Here is a 21,724-nt window from a genome sequence, read left to right as displayed (position 1 = left end):
ACAAATATTAAGAACTGTCTTACAGTATATGGTTTCTGTATTAAATAATATGAAAGGCGAAGCGTCGAATAATGACGACCATATTGCCGAATATTAATTCTCGCCGAACGGACATAGAGATATATGAGGCAGCTATGTTTTAACCAATGAAAATGTGACATTTCGGTCCGAGGGAAAACAAATACATATACATAGCGCATCTGATGATGACTTGCCATCGTGGTAGAGTAGTACATACAAAGAAAAGTGATTTTTATGGACAATTTAAGGTAATATCCTTTAACTCTCTTAAAAGTTAATTAGAAAGCCAGCCATCATGTAGAATTATCTGTCTAGCATGAACACTCTGAAAAAGGGCGAATACTATAGCTTTCCGTCCTTTTACATCATTTTAATTGATCGGTGTGTGACAACCGTGACAGCACAAAGACGGTGTTTTTTCTTGTAGTCATCTTTATAATGCACTAGCCCCAAGGGACAAGCAATTCGAGAATTAGAAGAACAAACTAGAGCAAAGCTCGTTGCAAAGCAACGAGTGGGTCTTCCGTTAATGTCGGAAGTAAAGGTGGAAGTTCCTGTAAAAAGCAGAGCTCTTAAACTAATAACAAGATAACTAAAATAAAAAGATTTTAAAAAATCGAATTATTCCTGGTACGACTTAACAAAATCCGAATGATTTTAAGTACGACTTAACAAAAACCTTACTGATTTCAAGAACGACTTATCAATAAAAAATCCGAATGTGATACAGTACGACTTAATAATTATTTTATGTACGAGTTAATTTTACTTTGAACATTACGCTATTTTTTAAACCAAGGACGCGGAATCAAAATTTCCGGAAAAATCAATTTTTAAACCCCGATATCTCTGTAATGTATCGTCCGATTTTAAAACGGTTTTCAGTGTTAGATTCGGCTTAATAAGCTCTACAAAACACATATTCATTTTTGATTTGATCAGAAAATTCATTTTTCCGAAAAATTTGTTTCACTTCCGGTTTCGACCGGAAGTGACAGATTTTCATTTCCAGCCTTATTACAGAGGTAAATAGATTAAATTTTAAGCATTGAAAATTTCAAGCCTCTATCTTAAAGCGTTTTTGAGAAACGCTGCGGACAAAATGACTTTTTGAAAATTCATTTTTTCGAAAAATTTGTTTCACTTCGGGTTTCGACCGGAAGTGACAGATTTTCATTTCCAGCCTTATTTCAGAGGTAAATAGATTAAATTTTAAGCATTGAAAATTTCAAGCCTCTATCTTAAAGCGTTTTTGAGAAACGCTGCGGACAAAATGACTTTTTGAAAATTTTAAAAATGACGTAACGTAAAAACGGAAGTGACGTTTTCAAAGAAACTTCACAAACTTTGAGGTATAATAAATGCACATAATCTCTGAAAGTTTCGTCAAAATCGGTCGTAAACTTTTTGAGTTATAAAGCCGAGAAGGAGTCAGAAAAAAAATAAAAAGTATAATAACTAGAGCAAAGCTCGTTGCAAAGCAACGAGTGGGTCTTCCGTTAATGTCGGAAGTAAAGCTGGAAGTTCCTGTAAGAAGCAGAGCTCTTAAATCAATAACAAGAGTAACTAAAATAAAAAGATGAAAAAATCGAATTATTCCTGGTACGACTTAACAAAATACGAATGATTTTAAGTACGACTTAACAAACACCTTTCTGATTTCAAGAACGACTTAACAAAAAAAATCCGAATGTGTTCAAGTACGACTTAACAATTATTTTTCGTACGAGTTAATTTTACTTTGAACATTACGCTATTTTTTAAACCAAGGACGCGGAATCAAAATTTCCGGAAAAATCAATTTTTAAACCCCGATATCTCTGTAATGCATCGTCCGATTTTAAAACGGCTTTCAGTGTTAGATTCAGCTTAATAAGCTCTACAAAACACATATTCATTTTTGATTTGATCAGAAAATTCATTTTTTCGAAAAATTTGTTTCACTTCCGGTTTCGACCAGAAGTGACAGATTTTTATTTCGAGCCTTATTACAGAGGTAAATCGACCAAATCACAAACATTGAAAATTTCAAGCCTCTATCTAAAAGCATTTTTGAAAAACGCCGCGGACAAAATGACTTTTTGAAAATTTTAAAAATGACGTTTCGTCAAAACGGAAGTGACGCTGTCAAGAAAACTTTAAAATCTTTGAGGGATTATAGTTACACATTATCTTTGAAAGTTTCATTAAAATCAGTTGGAAACGTTTTGAGTTATAAAGCCGAGAAGGAGTCAGAAAAAAAAGAAAAAGTATAATAATAATAAAAAGAAACCGAAGAATAACAAGAGGGTCTTCCGCTGAAAACGGAAGACCCTAATAAAAAGAAACCGAAGAATAACAAGAGGGTCTTCCGTTGAAAACGGAAGACCCTAATTAAAACATGAATTATTGCATCCAAAATCATTACGCCAAGAGTTAAGATTTAGTATGTACCTTCAGCTAACACGTTAAACCTTACTTGCAATTTGTGAACAGGACGTATGATAATGGGACACAATTTTCAAAATCAGACAGAATCTACAATGTTTATGCAAAAACAATTCCTGATCATAGATTCATATAAAAGGGCATGGAACTTTAAAATAGAATGTACCTTAAAATAGTATTTTTCCGTAATTTCATATACCGGAAAATATAGTTGTAAGTGTAAACTGAAACTTATTAGACTAAGTAGTGTTGTCAATTATTGTAGTCTGCATTCACCATCATGATGGAGTTTTTTTTTCCAAAAATAAATTCTATCTCTTATCAAGGTTGTGTTACGTGGACCGCGAAAAAAAAAATTTAAATTCTGTTGCAAAATATTCTGATTGTAATCGAAATGTGATCCATTTACGACTTTCAGGCAAATAATTACAGGCAGGTTGATTTCAGAATGATTTTCTTCTTGCAAACCGGTTTTGACATGGAAAATTGCATAATTTCAAGCTAAATAGATACGTACAGTGATTACGATACCAGAAATTTACTCGGACATTATGGAGTCATCATTAAGCGCCGGCAAGCACTTGACAATGTCTTTTTTTTTCATGTTCATGAGATCAAGTGTTTTGCGTTAGGTGAAGCAAGCCAAGTTATGGGGGTTAAATGGGGTATATGAGCTTTAACACTTTATCTTTTCATTGTAAATAAATCTGGACTGAGTAAAAACAATGCACAAACAATACACCCAACAGACATTTCAATTCATTTATTCCTTAAAAACTCAAAATGGTACTAAAATAAGAGGTTACTATTATAAAGAAGAAGCCAGACTGAAATCTACACGCCCTATTTATCGATTGGTCGAAATCTACAGCGGCTGAAAATGACAGGACTGAAATTGACACGCCGTTTTATCGATTGATCTGAACCTACAGCGACCTTAGTAAAATCCCGGACTGCACGAAATAATCATGAAGATGCCAGACTCAAAGTCTCACAGGAGACGATTTGGTTGTTTCTTTTAGCTAACGTACTTTTGTACATTAACAGTTATTTAGTGAATTTTACTAACTTTTCATAATCAGATTATTAATTAGTTAAAGAAAGATTTTTTTTTTTTTTTTTTTTTTTTTTTTTTTATATATTAATGATTTTATTGGAAATTACATACAAATTGCTTGAGGTTATACCTCCGCAGAGGCCCTCTTTGTATACCTTACCTGGGGTGCCAGGGGCCCCCTGGATCGGTAACTATGTAGCAAAAAAAATGAGGATACCTTATACATTTATATTTTTACAAAGTAAAGTTAATAAAGTGAAGTAATATAATTACAATCATAGTAGATCATACACATATCTAACTTAATAGTGCGAATTTATCATTTTTTTTCCTTATGTAAAGATTTATCGAAAAAAACAATATATATATATATATATATATATATATATATATATATATATATATATATATATATATGAAAACAATTCTAAGTCATAATTTAAATACAATTTACGAATAAACATGTAATAGGAATTGACAATTATGAATATAGAGAATATAAAATGCGGTACTATGCGGTAGGACTTGCTTCTACAGTCACAGTTCTTTTTGTCCTATACCGCATAAAAGTACGAGAGCCAGGTCGCCCTCTAGTTCATTATATTCTATTACTAATAATACAACATTATTGTTATTACTATTTCATATTTTACAATTTACAGCATTTCAGAAAGAGTTCTAAGTATACAGTAATCAAAATTGACAGTTTGTGCTTGCTGATTTACAAGGAAAAAGCTTGCAAGCGATGACCTTAAAAATAAAATTAGGCCTTCATTTGTGACATTGTCTTCTATCAATTTACATTTCATTTTGTATTTAAAAATTTTACATGCAATGAAGGATATTACATTGTTTAAAACTACATTGCTTTGGTTTCCATTATAAATGAAACCCAAAACAAGATGTTTCCAAGCAATATTAATTTTAAGTATAGCAGAAACCTTTTTCCAGATGTTTTTTACAAGTATACAGTCGAAAACCATATGTTTTGTATTTTCAATTTCTCGACAATACGTACAAAATTTATCAATATTTTTATTCCATTTGCTAAGGTATAGATTATTTGGCAACAGATTGTGCAATAATTTAAAATTAAATTCAGCAATGCTTTTATCATTAATTTTTACAATTTTTTCATCATATATTTTTCGCCAACACAATGAGTTTATGTCGCTAAATTCATTTTTCCATTTACTCTCCATGATAGGTTTTTTGGATTTGTCATCAAGTAGTATTTTATAGAAGAAGCCAGATTTCGTTTTACCGATATCTTTTATTTCTCCTTGTAATTTAAAATGAAATTCATTTTTGATATTTATATATCTCCTCCTGCTTGTATCATTATGTATTTTAGAGTGAAAAACGTTTTTTAGTGTTAGATATTCACAAAGATAATTTCTTTTCGATTTTAATATAGTAGCTATTTCACTGAGCGATTTAAAACCATTATCATTCACAAGGTCTTTCACATAATGAAAGCCGCTTTCGAACCAGTTCTGAAAATATAAAACTTTTCCCTTGTATTTAAAGTTTACGTTAAACCAAATATTCTGCCGTAATATTCCTTCCACAGTATCAATGCTTTTTGGAGTTTTGCATTCATTAAATGCAGTAAATACCTCTTTGTAGAATTGTGGAAGTCCTTTCAGACTATTAAAATCAGAAGTGTTTGTTACATTTGATTCTAGAATATATTCGATTTTCATCTTATGATTTGCTAAACATGCATTTAAAAATTTACTTAAATTACTCTTATTTTGTGTAAGGTTTGAAATCCAAGCTGCTTTAGTAGCTTTAATTTTGATTTCTGGGTCAATTATTCCTATACCCCCCTCTTTTATCTCGCGAATTAATGTATGCCTTTTGATGCGTTCACGATTGCCCCATAAAAATGAAAAAATTAGTTTATTTAATTTTTTAAAGTAATCATTTCCCGGATTTTCTAAAACCGTTGCAGTGAAAATGAATTTTGATAGAATAATCGAGTTTACAATTTGACATTTACCGAAGATAGTAAGCTTTCGACATCTCCACGAATCCAGTATCTTTTCAAATTCCTTTAATTTACATATCCAATTTTTTTCGTTACATATATTTTTGTTTAGTCCAACATATATACCTAAGCATTTTAAAGTATCTTTATTTATTCTTACTTGATATACGTGTGTTTGGCGATCTAATCTTTCTCTAAGAGGTCCTAAAATGATGCATTCCGTTTTAGTCATATTTAAATTTGTGCCCGACATTTTGCCAAAATTTTTTAAAATGTTTAGCGCATTTTCCAATGAAAATTGATCTTCCAATGTAAATGTACTATCATCAGCATGTTGTATACATTTAATTTCTTTTTCTAACGAACTAATTTTGAACCCTTTTATATCTCCACAATTCTGTATTTTTAGATTCAATATTTCCATTACGAATAAAAATAATAAGGCTGATACTGGACAACCCTGTCTTATTCCACGTTCCATTCTACATTTCCGTGACAGCCAGCCATTATTTTTTACATAAAAACATGGGTTTTTATAAAGTATTTGTATCCATTTTATAAAGTTCGGCCCGAAATTGAATTTTTGTAGTGTTTTAAATAAGAAGTTCCATTCAACCGAATCGAAGGCTTTTTGAAAATCAGCGAAAAGTAATATGCCATCTTTGTTATTATTTTCACAGTACTCTAGAATATCTAATATAAGTCTAGAATTATTACCTATAAATCTACCTTTGATATACCCTGTTTGGTTTTCATTTATTATATTATCCATTACTTTTTGTAGTCTTTTAGCAAAGACACAAGCTATGATCTTGTAATCTATATTAGTTAAACTGATCGGCCTATAGTTTTCTATTTTTTCTAGAGAACCCTTTTTATATATTAGTGATAAAATTGAGCATTTTTGTGTTGTGGAAAGTTCACATTCTTCGAAAGAATGCTTCAGAGCGTTGTAAAAATATGTTTTTAAGTGTTTCCAAAACATTTTATAAAATTCTACTGGTATACCGTCATTGCCTGGAGATTTATTTTGTTTCATATTGTAAACTGCCTCGGCACATTCTTTTAAAGTGGGAAAAATTTCAATTATTTCTTTTTCTTTATCTGATATTTTGTTTTCAGGATTTATTTCACTTAAGTAGTTTTCAATATGCGCATCTGGGACGCGTCTGCTCGAATAGAGATCATCATAAAATATGTAAAGTTGTTTCAAGATTTCATCCGTTTTAGTGTATATATGTTCATTATTATCTACCTTATTGATTACATTATGAGATTGGTGTTTATTTTCAAGCCTAAGAAAGTAGGACGTATTTCTTTCCCCTTCATCGATCCACTTTGCTCTCGATCTGATCTGTGCGCCTTTCGCTTTATGTTTGTATAATTCGTCTAACTCGTTTTCTAATTCTCTCTTCTTTTTGACATTAATTTGTGCATAATCAGAACTTTCAATTTTTTCAATTTCCTTTTCAATCGATTGAATTTTATTTCTTATTGTTTTACCTTTTTGTTTACAAAAATTTATACTTAAATTTCTTATCTGTATCTTAATTAAATCCCATTTGATATGCGGATTGATCTCATTTTCTATTTCATCTGGTAGGTTGTTTAAAAAGTCATTCATTGTTTTAACATAATTTGCATCGTGTAAAACAGATACATTTAATTTCCAAAAGCCTTTTCCTCTTGTGTTACCCGATATTCTAAACTTAAAAACTATTGACAGGTGATCACTCAGTCTGCAATCATTCACATTGGGAGCTTTGCGTAAAAATATGTTCTCTGGAGTATAACAAAAGTGTTCGCTCGCTATTACATAATCTATTCGACTTTTTGGTGTCCCATTGCCATCACACCACGTTAGACCTTTTTTGTCGGATTTTAATTCCGACCACATATCATATAAATCAAATCTCTGTATTATTTCCCTGATTATTTTCCCACTTTTATCTTTTTCATTTTGTACGCTACAGTTAAAGTCACCAACAAATATTAAATTTTCTTCATTCATTGCATATAGTGATATCCATTTAGCAACCTTTTTAAAGAAGTTAATTCTTAGATTTTCTAAGTTTGGGGCGTATACATTTACTAAAGTAATAATATTGTTGTCATGTTCAATATTCATTAATAAAATTCGACTATCGGCAGATTTATGTAAATTTAGAGTTTTAAAGGCAAAATTTCTGTGAAAAAATATTGACACACCTTTACTATGTGAAGATTCAGAAAAATTATGAACAGCAGAACCATGCCATCTTAAATCATAAATACTCTGCTTTTTATCAACAAAATGCGTTTCTTGTAAGAAAATTATATCACATTTTTGACTGTTTAACCAATCATATAGAATAACCCGTTTATCATAACTATTTAACCCTCTACAGTTCAGAGATGAAAACTTAATACAAGCCATAGTCTACATGTTTATTTGCTGGATTTACTTGATTTTTTAACATACCCATCCAGGTCTTTCTGGTTGGCTTTGCTGGCGTTGTTAACTGTGGTTTTCCTGTTCCGGGAACTTGTACGCTGTGAGCTTGCATGAAAGGATTCTGCAACACGTTGCAGCAGCTTGCCCATAACATTTTGCCCTGGCCACGCTTTCGGATTTGTGTGCACGGTTTGCGTCGAGTTTAGACCAGTTCCCCAAAACTGGTCATATACTGAGTGCGCAAACACTTTTTCATCTGTAAACACTTGCGTAATTTTCTTTTTCATTTCAGATATTTGTTTCACTTTTTCTATCACAATTTCTTCCATAACCTTAGGCGCGTCCTGATGCCAGGAAGTGGATGGTAGGACGGAGTTTCCGATTTGTTTACATTCCAACGCAGATTTCGCTGCTCGAATCCTCTCCGCAACCAAAAGGTCTCCCGCTCGAACAGCCTTCGTAAGCTGAAAAGCTTGTTCGGCTGATTCAAAAGATTCGCCAAAGACCATAAGCTCACATGGGAAGAAATTTGAAAGCACATTTTCTTTACCATCAAAAGCTTCAACTTCATTAGAGTTATCTTCGATGTATTGCGGACATAGATTGGAGCCGAGCTTGTGTCCAGTTTCCTTACAAGCGGAACAACGCGGAATATTCTGGCATAGCCTGAAAGAGTGCCCAGTTTCCCAGCAGTTGGTACAGGTACTAGGTGGTTTTTCGACATTTTGTCCGCGATGGAAGATCTTACATTTGAGACCTGCGCAGTAACTGAATCTAGGCAAGGCCTTGTTTTGTTCAAGTGGTTCTATATACAGAAATCTGTTGCCATTTAATACTTTGGTCATTTTATTGGATGTAGGATTTCTAATTTTTTCGTATTTGATCTCGCTCTTAGGATGTACTCCTAGTTTTTTAAGCATGTCATGTATGGCCGAATCGTCCACAGAGAGTGGAACGCCGCATATAGTTACTTTAAGGACCGGATCTTCTGGATCAGTAAGGCCTGCTGAGTATGGATTGGAGTCGTATACTCGTACGTGCTGATTGTTTAAGTCAAATCCTTCAATAATGAGTTTATCTCTGCTTTGTTTCTCGTCCAGATAGATTCGCCAGAGGTCACGGTCAAGCTGGACGCATTTGACCGTGTCCCCGACAGCAACAGTTATAGCATCTAATAAATCAAAATTTGTAATTCTTTTACTACTGTCTTTGGGCAACTCACTGTCTTTTAGAAAGACTGGTTTCGACATTTTATCCATGTCACAGTGAGAGAGTAATATCGATATATATTACAGTTGCAAGTTCAAGTTTGTTATAGTAATTGCAAGGGGTAGTGAGTAGATACTCACCGAGTTGTTCGTATGAATACGTAAACAAATCCCTCACAAAACACAAAGTTGCAATTTGAAATTCACATAAATAATGCACATCACAATAATTCACACTATATACACCTTCCGTGAAAAATTTCACGCCTTTGAAGTTATTAAACTTCCAAAATTGTCAAAAAGACGGGAGCTAGAAGATAAGCGTCCTTCCACCTTCTCGTCACGTGACCTTTTTCTAAAGAAAAAGAAAGATGTTAATATAAACAATAAAATGCTTTCTTTGATGATTCATGCGGGTTATGAAGGTAGCGATCATTGCAGGAGAAATTTACATAATCCGCGTTGGGTTATGTATTTTTCCTGCAATGTCGCTACCTTCATATCCCGAATGATTCACCAAAGAAAGCATTTTAATGTTTAAATGTACACACAACAGTCTGGAACAACAAAATTCCCTCTATTTCTTACGGAAATTGATTGTAATTCACAGCTCTATAAGAAACTGACAGGACTGAAATCCACACGATCCAGTTTTAACCAATTTATCGATCGGTCGAAACCTTCTGCAATCTAAAAAAAAATCATCGACTGCACGAAATAATAATGATGTCAACTCAAATTCCCATAAAAGACGATCTTAATATTTTTTTAATTAACGTACTGAAGTACATTTAATAATTTGGTTACTTTATTAATTTGTTAACAGAAAGACGAAAAAAAAAATAATAAAAACAATGAAATGCTTTTTTTTAATGATTCATGCGGGTTATGAAGGTAGCGATCATTGCCGAAAAAAAACCCACGGGTTATGTATTTTTTCTGCAATTTTGCTACCTTCATATCCCCCATGAACACCAAAGAAAGCACTTTAATGTTTAAATATATCAACAGGTTTGTGTAGAACAGACAAGCTCATAAATTTTAGTTATGACCATAGAAATACAGAGCTTGTGGTACGCATCAGAATACAGAACTTTATACTATTTCGTTAAACATAATATTTCCTCGCTAAATTTAAACATCTTTCCAAATTGAAATAGTACATTACATTCTAACAAGTAGTAAACCCCGTTACTTATTTTTTATTACTAGGACAATTCATTTTATGGGTAAATAAATATTTGTTCATGTCGGTTGGTCGAATACATGTGGTTTGGTTGAGAAACAATTAAAGCCCGATAACTCTACATTTTGTTTCTTCGTCATTGATCCTGCGTTTTACACATAAATACTGAAAAAAGTTTATAGTTATAGTTTCAGTTCCTAAAAGATATTTTTTTTAATTAAAGATTTACTATACATGATTTGCGACTCCTGCAAGATTTATTTATTTATTTGTATTTATTTATTTACTTATTATTAACACATTAATTATGCCAGTGCGAAGGTGGCATATTTGCACCCGTCTAAGCTGCATGTATTGAAAAATTCAAATATGCTTAAAAAGTTAACCAATTTTGTTCTCATTGTATCTCACCTGTCAGGTGAGATATTTACCTTTCAAAAATAAATTTCTATGGGAAAATAATTTTTCCCATAGGAAAAACAATATTCTTATAGGTAATTTGATATTTCCTATCGGAACCCAAGAACTTCCTATAGGAATTTCAATTCCGATAGGATTTGATAAAATCCAGTAGGAAAACTTAATATCCTATAGGAAAACTACATGTCTGAATCAAATTCCTACAGGAAATACCATTCTCCTATATGAAATATAATTCCTAAAGGACTTTAAAAAAAAAAAAATCTATAGGATTGTCAATATTTTCTGTAGGAGAATCAATTCTCCTATGGAAATTATCATTTTCCTATGGGATGTCAATTTTTAAAGGTAAATATCTCACCTGTCAGGTGATATACTCTCTAGACAATGGTCTATAATTTCATATATATGGATTTCTTAAGCGGGTGCAAAAATGCCACCTTGGCACTGGCATAATTATCCGGCACAGTGTTATTTGTTTATTATCATTATTTTTTATTTTCATTTATTTATTTTTTCTATCTTTTTTTTACAGATATCTGTTTAAATAAAGATGTTCTTCAAAATAACGAGCAAAATGACCGTTTAGTAACAAGTTACAGAGAGAATTATGACTCCAGAGTTGTTCAAAATATCTGGCTGAATAATTATCTAACAAGTGACAGACAGGATGCTCATTGTTAGATCTGTAATATATTTTAAAACACCCTTATCCATTTACAGTGTACCTTGCTTTCCTTTGAATTATTGACCTAAAGCTGACATGAATTCATTTATGTATATGTACATTACCCTCTTTATTTTTGTCTACCATGAAATTACTTCGGATGTTGAAATTTTGTACAAAATGGAGTGGCTCCAGGTCAATAGATTGACAGCTTTAAAGTCTCTTTTGTGGTTTATATCATTGAATTACCTGGAAGTTTATATTCGATCTCAACAGAAAAAAGATTACTTTTTGTCAATTTCAATGATTATATTAAAATGAGGGGTTTAGTTGTCTTAAATATTGGGTTTTTTTCCTTGTCGGAATTTAAGATTGGACAAACTATATATACAGATCAGATGTTGTTACTTTCCTAGTTAATCATCACCGTTTTGCAAAAAAAGCTTCTATGTCTTTTGAGTAAAGCGTCTCTTCGATTTGTGGGTCGTTGACTATTTTTGCAGAAACATCAGGGTTTGCAAAAACAGTCCTGAACGTACATCACACCTACAAATTGCATCATATGAATCGAACTGTCACCCAGACGCTTATAACAACATATCAAAGTATTAAATTAAATAAACAGGTCTTTTCCCAATTTAGCAATGGAATTAATGTCTACCCATTGTTTACGATATAACATAACTTAGGTTAGTTAACACTTTATTAACTACGAAGCGGTTTAGAAAAGCGTGAGTCAGATTGTCCAAATCTGTGCTTTGACCATGTAACATTTCATTCATTTCTTGTAGGTTTTTATACTAATATTTTCAGAAAATAAGATATTTCACCCCCCCCCCCCAAAAAAAACCCCACATTCGTACAAAATTTAAACGCAACGTGTATAGCGGATTTATACAGTCACACACTATGCAAGTTATTTGATACGGTGTATATGGATTTATTTAGCCAGTAAAACAGGTGTTGAAAGAAAAAATTAATTCCATTTAACCATTTCTAACTTTACCTGTGTTATGTGATGAACATGACCTGGTTCAATTTACGCTTTTAAATCGAGAAGCGGTTTTATAAAACAAAATAAAACAAACCAAAAATCACCGTGAACTGCTTCAAGTAACGTTTTATTCATGCAACATAGGAAGAATTTAAACCACTTCCCTGCAATCAAATTTTAAAGTGGTGTTAATTTGTACAAAATTAAAATGTAACGTCAAGCGGACTTAAATTTTAGCACGCATTATATCAAATAAATAAGGTGTTTCAACCAAAATTACATTACATTTATGTATTTCTATTTTTTTATTTTAGGGCGAGTTTTATTAAACATAAGAGGTTTTTATATTTAATTCAATTTTAATAAGATGGTCACTAACATCAAAAGTAGGTTAAGTAACAGTCATCGTTTTTTTCTTTTTTTATTTGTTCAGTCATGTGTAGTAATGGATTTTAGTTTCAAACAACCCTGTGAAAAAGATTTTTCAGCATTTCCCAAGACCAGTTTATATACTTTTGCATGTATGAAGTCGTACATTAATGAAGTGTATATAATAGTAAGCCTACATAACAGAAAAGAAACAATCAAATGTGCATGTCCATCATGTAATCATTTACGTACAACCAACACACGTTTGAAATCTCCGAAAATACAATATAGGATTAACCATTGAGGTCATCATGGCAAAGGCGCCTAAAGAAATTGTTATTTTTCTGTTGTGGAAGGAATCGAAACGAAACATCATGTCTTTCAAAACCATACACATTATCGGCAAAGTACACACCATATAAACAAACAAATATATAAAGAGGGTTTTGGCGGATGTGACGTAACGATCACGTGCTCGTTTCCTGGTACTGCTTTCATCGTTTTCCGTTCTAGCCGATCTTATGTCAACATCTCGGTGATTAGAGCTACTTGTATCTTCGACACTTGATGATGCGTGGACGACTTTACAATTGGTGCTGTGCACGTCTCCTCTGGGGGAAGAGGCAGCTTTGCAAAGAACTGCGCGAATTTTTAGCAGCAGAATTATGCTGAAAAATGCTTGCAAAACCAGAAATACTGTGTAAAATATGAACGTTTTGAAATTCAGTAGTTTATGATATTCGCCAAATACACTAAGAATGGAACATTCAGAGATATTCTTTTCTTTTGATAACAGTAAGGCAGGTGTGATAAAAGCAAACGATATCAAAATCCACAATCCACAACATATTTTTACGTAGAATGATTTGGAACACATCCATTTCCCTCGGAATGGAAATTGGATTTCAATATATTGGAAAATTGTCAACGCCAGGATGTGGTATGCTGACACATAGAATAGAATGATTCCAAAAGTGTGTAGAAACATACACATCCCAAAGGAAAAATGCATTGGTGTCTTGACATACCATAGCGTATTGGTCAGAAGATACACTCCCGCGAAAAAGTCGGAAATCGCAATGAAAACATAAAAGACTGTTTTATTGTCCATGTGATGATATTGTCTTGAAAAGGTGAATACGACGAGCGTGTTAAAGATGATGATTAAAATAGCTGTCACCACAATGAGGCTCGATATCCATACGACAAATGGACGGTCGTCATGGCGGCTTGTTCCATTCTTCAGCAGTGTGGATAAATCCGGGTTCGAAGACAAAGTTGAATTTATACCGTTTTCTTCCATTGCACTGTATCAACGATAAAGGATGAATCAGGCCTTTTTCATTTATACAAATCTTAGACTAAAACAATAAACAAGTATTCACAGTTTGTGTTTAATGATTATAAAAATATTTTAGAATTTAACATATCTTTTAATGATAAATATATCATACCTGCATTTAGTTCATTGCAATCAAGAATTGAATCTTCAATGATCTCCCTCGCAATCGCAGTGAAACACTCTCGGTATAATATTATTGTAGCATCCTCATGGGTATAATACATTTAGTATACAAACACCAGTAAACTACCTCTGACTAGGCGGTCAACGAAAGAAAAGTAGGCGGCTGGGGGTAGTATATATGATTGTTATTGATCTGCGAGTTATTAGTTAATCAAGCAATGTACGAAACAACGTACGAGAAGACCCTGCAGATAAATAAATACATTAATTCAGCGTCTACCTGAAGCTTAGCCTATAATCTAGCACAGATTTTTCAATTAATTTAAAATGCGTATTAACTATTCAACCGATGACAAGGGTCCATGACTGTCATTAATTATTACGAAAGTGAAATGAATAGATTAATCAGTGGAAAAGGCATGGTGATAAATAAAGAAATATCATGTTAATGATTATTAAAATGGCGCTATTTTTTTTTTCAAATCATCATTTTACCAAGAATATTTTATTTATCCATTTACATATAATATACATGTATAGATCCATGGCAAAATCATATTTGGTTCCCAGGGGAGTTTGAAATTTATGTTTCATTTTCTAATCGTATTGTTTTCCAATTCAAAAAGTAGCAGTCTTGTCATTCCTAATTTGATTAGTTACATGTATAAGAGTACAAACTGTTTGATTTAAAATTACATTCCATACCTCAATGCCAGCTTAAAAACAATGTACGAATATCGGACTTTTCTATTCCAAGTTTGGATGAGATTCGGCGTGGTTATTATATTTGGAGTAACACCCTCATTGATTATGACAGGCGACCGAATTTAGCAGGCGTATTTGTTGAATTAGGTTCCCATGTATATTCCTTTTGAGTTTTCAAAACCATTAAGATGATTTTCTTCGGTGGTTGATGCGGGTATGAAGGTAGCTAGCATCGCAGATAAAATTTATAACTCGCGTCAGGTACTTGTTTGGACAAAAAATTGTCTATTTGTGCAAAATAATTATTTGAAAAATTGGGTATTTGCTCGGACAAATATTTTTTTCTAATGTTGCGTCCTTCGTAGCCTTATAATACAACAAAGAAAGCAATAAAACATTATGCCAGATAAATTATAATTTAAATATGTCATACATACAATTAATTTGGCTTTCAAAATTAAAAAAAAAAGGCGGGACACTCATATATCTGTCTTAAGGCTCGGTGGAGACGCATGCCCAGTCACATCGAGATCAATTTATCATATAATCAGCTAAAACGAGAAATGCTTTATGAATTTTATTTCAAACTAAATACGCATGTATTTTGGCACATGATAACCACAAGACGAATGATAAAAATAAACATTTGATATAGAACATACCGGTATTTTAAATCACTAGTAGTAATGAACTTGTATTGACAAGCACCATATGTAAATTTCACATAAATACAAAAAAATGCCATCAGTGAAATAACTTTAAAGTTAATTAAGATTTGACAACGCATTCATGTTCTCCAAACAGCTGTGTATTCATGTGAGATTCAATTAATAATACGATATTTTTGGGAGTTGATTTTAATCAACTCTCCTGTGCAGTTACTCTGGTAAATTGAAAGTGAAACAGTGTTTGGACCTAAGCACAAATCATCACCGCTGACAAGACTAAGTTCTTGAAAATAATAGAAAAAAATTCGATGTAATGTATGCTGAAGCATTGTTTTTCAAGGAAACTTATCTATAAACACTTTGAAAATAGTAAAATTGTATATACTACGAACAATTTAGATATTTTTGTAGTCTCATGTATTCCTACGCCACAGTTAATATAGTCTCGTTTAACCAGACGCTCGGCTGTCTCCTTAAATCTGCGACAAGCAGAGAGGGGGCTCTCTTGCTTGTCGGATATTAACAGGTTAAACGAGACTAGAGTTCGATATCAATAGTGCTTGGATCCATGCAATTCTTAGAAATGTTTCGATAACTAATACATACTAATATTTGAAATTTATCTTTAAATATTACACAACATGATTCATATTGGGTTTCTCGAAATTCTTGTCGGAAAAGTTTAAAAATTCATATTATAAAAAAGTGTATAATTCAAATACAAACTAGGAAGTATTTGCCATGCAGGATAAATTGATTTTAAAATAAATGATAATCGATAAAATCAACTCCCGTCAGTACCTGAGTACTTTGATTTAAAATCTAAAATAACCTTCTTTTATTAAAAAAAAATGTGATTTGCTCTACCGACAAAGTTCACTGGCCCAGAAATCCAAAACAAAAGTACATGTATTCTTTTCCAAGCATAGAAATGATACAGAATGTTATTTTCAAACAGCATTTAATTAAACTTAGACCCCAAACCATAAAAATAAGTAAAACAAAATAAACAATAAACATCAGTAGTTTCGTTTACCGATCACTGAAAAAAAAACTAGTCGTTCATATGATAAACAATGTCTACCTCGGACTTGTTTTTCAACCTGGAAAACATCATGGCTTTGCCTCGAGTGCATTGATTAGTTTGTTCCAATCACAATCATCCACCGCATCCAGAAAAGTTATTGTTCTTAAGCTCTGATGAAGTCCGTCCACATTACGAAGAATTGGAATCAGGACATTTTCCAAATTTTCTTCATGCTTTCTTTTCAAGGCATGAGACAACTCATAATCACACTCGGGATTTCCTTCAAACTTCTGGCTGAGAATCACAAGAATTTTAGAACAATTCTGAATAAGATTTACACGTTGGTAAATATCAGTTGAGCCCAGTCTTATGTCTCTTTCTGCAATTGCTCCTTTGTAGCCATATGACACTTCCAACGTTTCTAATAGAATATGACACACCCAATCTCTGTCCGTCGGAGAAAATATCACATAGAAGTCATACGGGTACTTCAGACTTCGGGGTTTCTCACGAGGGTCGGGAAAAACCGAGAGTTGTCGCTCGATCACGGGACCTTTACACCTCGAACACAGAACTTCTTTCTTCTTTTTGGCAAGTTTCGTTTCTTCTTGACTTCTAAAATACTTTTCCTTTTCCTCGACCGTAACACGCCATTTTTCAATAGCATCTTCTTTAACCACTGACGTAATGATATCAGACATTGTTTTTCCATTACTGTATAATGATGGCTGTTGTCTATAATGTTGAAAGTACGCTGTTAGAGTGGCCATTTCTTCTTCATAGTCCGTCAGGAATTTTTCGGTTTCTTTTGTTAATTCTCCGTGTTTGCGCGAGGTCACGTCGTAGAAATATGCCATTTCATGCATTATTTTCCCCTTCTCACTATCTCGACTTTCCCTGTAATATAAAAGAAGGGATTCAAACAGGTGACGAAAGCTTATTCTTGACTTGGTAGCAGTATCAACCTCCACTGCCCGTTTAAAACATTCTATAGCCTCTTTGATTTCTCCTATTTCTCGCAAGAATATCCCCTGTGCACAGTGAATTTCTGGTCTTTTTTCTTGTTTAAGTAATTGGACCGCCCGTGTAAAGCAATCGGATGCATTCAGAAGGAACTCTTCAGCTATCTCGCTGTTCTTGTCTTCACATGACATATATTTCTTTTGATATGCCTTAGCCAAATCACAAATATCTCTTGAAGTTGTATTCCAGGAAATTGCTCGTTTACGATCTTCAATCGCTTCGTCAATTCGCCCCAAATTGTCCAAAACCTCAGCTTTCACTGTTAAAGCAAACCAATTAGCTTCAGTATTGTCTATCTCTAATGCTTCGTTTAGCTTTTTAAGAGCTTCTTCCCACCTTTCTTCTGTTTTCAAGAATATTGCATACCGAATTAATAATTCTGTAGCTATACGTGGTTCGCAGCTTTTCTCCGAGTCAGTAACACTAGTACTGGCCTGCTCTAGTCCTATTTGAAAGCACTTTTCGGGATCATCCAAGTATTGTACCAACTCCAAGTCTTGCAAGAGGGCTTTTATTTTTTCATCCATTTGATCAATTGTTTTCCTCTTATAATTCCCCGATTCGTCTAGTATTGAACCTCTACGTATGAGAAACAACCCTAGGAAGGCCCATGACGTAGATATAACTTCCCGTCGTATGTACAGTTTTACATTGCTATGATCTATTTTGGTAATTTCGACTAGCTCTTTAACGCCTTTCATGTAATATTCTCTTTCTATATCCTCCATATCTTTTCGTCTGTGGCAACTTGAAAAAAGACGTAAATATACTTGACCTAACCAATATTTAATTTCTGTGATCATAGTCTGATGGTGTTCACAGTTTTCTAGCATTTTCAGACTTTGGACAAAAAGTTCTTTCGGCAGTTTGTTTCTCTCTAATGCATCCTTTTCCATATAACAATCAAACAGAAATGCAAATGCTTGTTCCGCCAAAGCTATTCCTTTTCTCTCTTGGTCATTTTCTTTCACCTCTGCAAGTCTAGCTCGATATTTGGTTACTTTTGTGTTTTGTTTCATTCGTTGATAGACAAATGCAATATTAGCCATGGCAGTTAAGGAATCGGGCTGAAGTTGCAGTGCTTTTTCAAACGTTTTGACAGCCTGGTAAAATTGTCCGTTGTAAAAATAAAGAACCCCGAGAAGGTTCTGAGCGGCCCTATGTGTGAATCCTTCAGGAAAACAACGGATGAGTTTTCCTGACGCTATCATTCTATGTTTGATTTGTTGAGCTGGTGGATTTTGTGATGCAGTTAGAGATATCTGGAAAAGACCCGGTCTCTCATTGTATATCTCCCAAATTTCCTTTTTATCGATGTCTGCCACTATAAAATATTTTAATAAAAAAAAAGAATATGTTTAAGAAGATTATCAAATATTTACGGTCCGAAAAACTGATCATTATTTTCGTGATTATATAATAAAATAACTACTGGCACTAGCTGAATTTTACTGTGTTTTCTTTGCTAACATGCTATTTTTACATTAATTTTGACATAGTTTAAGTGGTTGCCTTATTATCTCTTTTTCTGTCGAGTATTTTAATATTCTAATCAAAGACAGTTCATTTAAAAAAAATTGAAATTTGTTCTCCATATTAAGTCCAGTACCCCAAACTGTATGGTTTATGAGAAAACTGGACGATATCCTTTGATAATCTTGGGCTAAACTTTTACTGGCACATGATTGTAAACTTACGCATATAATGTATCGCTATTTTTATAAATGTTTTTTTTCTGAGGGTTCGTTTATGCACCCATGATTGAAATTGTTAGAGATATTCTTAACTCATGTGGTCTTTCCTATGTCTGGATTAATCAAAGTTATTCTAGTATCAACTGGCTAAAATCTATTGTTAAAGAGACGCTCATAAATCAGTTTTTACAAGTTTGGTTCAGGAATGTAGAAAATGCACCCAAATGTTTGAATTACAAAATCTTTAAGAAAAGCTTTGGACAGGAAATTTATCGTAAAAAACTTCCAAATGATTTAAGATTCATACAATGTATTTACAAAATTTAGAACCTGTAATCATGAATTACCAATTGAAACGAATGGAATAACAGAAAGATGTCATAGAATTTGTTCGTTATGTTATAAAAAACACTTTGGGTGACGAATACCGCTATATATTATGGAATGCCAGGTATCTTTATTCCGCAACAAATTAATTGAAGAAAAATATTCAACAAATGTTAACACTGATGAATTTAGGAACCTTATGAATACCAATGACATTGATTCGTTTAAAAAATTGTCCATATTTGTTAAAAAAAATATTAGCTCGATTTATTTAACTCTGTACTCTTCCTAACTTGACCCTGTATTTGTACATTAGTAAATATTTTTGTTTTTTGTACCTCATGTGCCATTGATATGGTTTGAGCGAAAATAAACATTCAATCAATGAATACCGTTTTCCAGTGGTTTTTTAAAGGGGCATGGTCACGATCTTGGTCAAAAATTATTTTTCCGATTTTAATGTGTATGATGCTTCAGTAAGGCATTTTCAATAGGCAACCAAAATTTTAGTGTCATTTGTTGTGTTATAAGCGAGTTACAGAGCTTACAATTCTTCACTATGTAAACAAAGCTTTTGTTTACATTTTGAATGTTGAAGTGAAATTCCCGTTTTAGACCTACGGTGAATGTGTTAATCGTTAGGAACTGTTTATTTATGGTTAAAATAAATAAGAAAATAGACAAATCAGCTTGAAAAAGAATTTTTACTGGTATATTGAACCTATGTAAACAAAAACAGGGCACGAGCCTTGTTTACATGACGAAGAATTGTGAGCCCTGTATCTTGCTTAAAACTCATCGACTGGCACCCAAATTTCATTTGATCAATAGGAATGCATTTCTAGAGCATTGTCAGTAATAAAAACAGAAAAATAAAATTTGACCAAAATCGTGAACATGCCCCTTTAAAACCCTTAATTTATAGATTTCTGACGAATCGCTAGACCAAATACTAGTTATAGATGGCGTGAAAACAATATTAAATTGATTAAATATTTCATCATTTAATCATTTCTTTTTTATTTAATAGATTTTGCACAACAAATTTATGAACGCTTTACAGTTCTGATTGAATCTGCTATTGTTTTTTCATTGACAAAATTACTCAGGTACTGCACTCTTCATATTTTCAATACATAATGATATACCGGGTACGTTTAAGCTGCATCAATAATACATAAAAGTAGTTAACTACAGGTCAATTGGATGCAACGTTTAAAGTTACTAAAACAAGTATCGGTGCCGGTTTTAACATGTTTTGATAGAGTGATAGTTAATGGCGTAAAATTACGTAATGGCAAACACTGAGTTGTATTATCATCTGATAACAGGATTGAAATTCGATTAAAAAGTAGTAGTTATAAAGTTTTAAAGATGTTTTAACACTAAAAATTGAGGGTCCAGTTGTATCTATCACAGACAACAAAGTGGGGAAAAAATCATCCAACAGCTCCGCGAGAGAAACATTCAACTTTCGTTTTCGACAAATGTTACTAATAAACTTATAATGTTTGAATAACATCCTGATTTTCTGACTTACTTTTAGTCTATGTTTTTCTTCTGGTATCCTGAAGACCCATATTCCGATAGTTCTCTAATTAACCTTGTGGGACAGGTCGGTCGCATTCCACATGCAGTATGGCCAACTACTCGTACCACTAGAACAAGATCCACAGATCAGAGCGACCTATATAGATCAGTAAGTCACGTCGCATGAATAGTTTCCTTCTTGGTACATGTACCTGACAATACCCCCCCCCCCGACTTTTCCAAGTGTATATAGGGAACATACATTGTACGTGTACTTTTATTATGCATTGGTCGGTCTGTAAATCGATCGGAAGGCATTGTCTTTATTATGTTGCATATATTCTAAACTTTATTATTATACAGGTGCTTCTATGAGGAAATGATGAACCCTCTTTTGAGTTTGAGATCACAAGGTCAAGTGTGAAGGTTTACTCTTAGTGAAGTTAGACTTGCAAGATATTTTCTCTACGATACGCTTTTAAATAGAATGCTCAATTGAGGAAAAAATT

General features: G+C 32.8%; 2 protein-coding genes across 2 annotated transcripts; both read right to left on the bottom strand.

The window, feature by feature from the left end:
* Positions 1 to 12,525: 12,525 nt before the first annotated feature.
* Positions 12,526 to 14,690, bottom strand: LOC128189858 (lysophosphatidic acid receptor 4-like). Its single transcript, XM_052861634.1, has 2 exons — positions 14,231 to 14,690; positions 12,526 to 14,083 (listed from the first exon to the last, which is right to left on the bottom strand). Exon 2 carries the CDS (start codon positions 14,077 to 14,079, stop codon positions 13,021 to 13,023), a length of 1,059 nt encoding a protein of 352 aa, XP_052717594.1. The 5' UTR covers positions 14,080 to 14,083; positions 14,231 to 14,690; the 3' UTR covers positions 12,526 to 13,020.
* Positions 14,691 to 16,459: 1,769 nt separating this feature from the next.
* LOC128190583 (uncharacterized) lies at positions 16,460 to 21,386 on the bottom strand. Its single transcript, XM_052862682.1, has 2 exons — positions 21,226 to 21,386; positions 16,460 to 18,988 (listed from the first exon to the last, which is right to left on the bottom strand). Coding segments are annotated over exons 1-2 (2,262 nt in total). The 5' UTR covers positions 21,227 to 21,386; the 3' UTR covers positions 16,460 to 16,727.
* Between the last annotated feature and the right edge of the window lie 338 nt (positions 21,387 to 21,724).

Source organism: Crassostrea angulata, chromosome 6 (genome assembly GCF_025612915.1).
Source record: "Crassostrea angulata isolate pt1a10 chromosome 6, ASM2561291v2, whole genome shotgun sequence".
NCBI lineage: Eukaryota > Metazoa > Mollusca > Bivalvia > Ostreida > Ostreidae > Magallana > Magallana angulata.
This window is presented reverse-complemented; position numbering and strand designations above follow the sequence as displayed.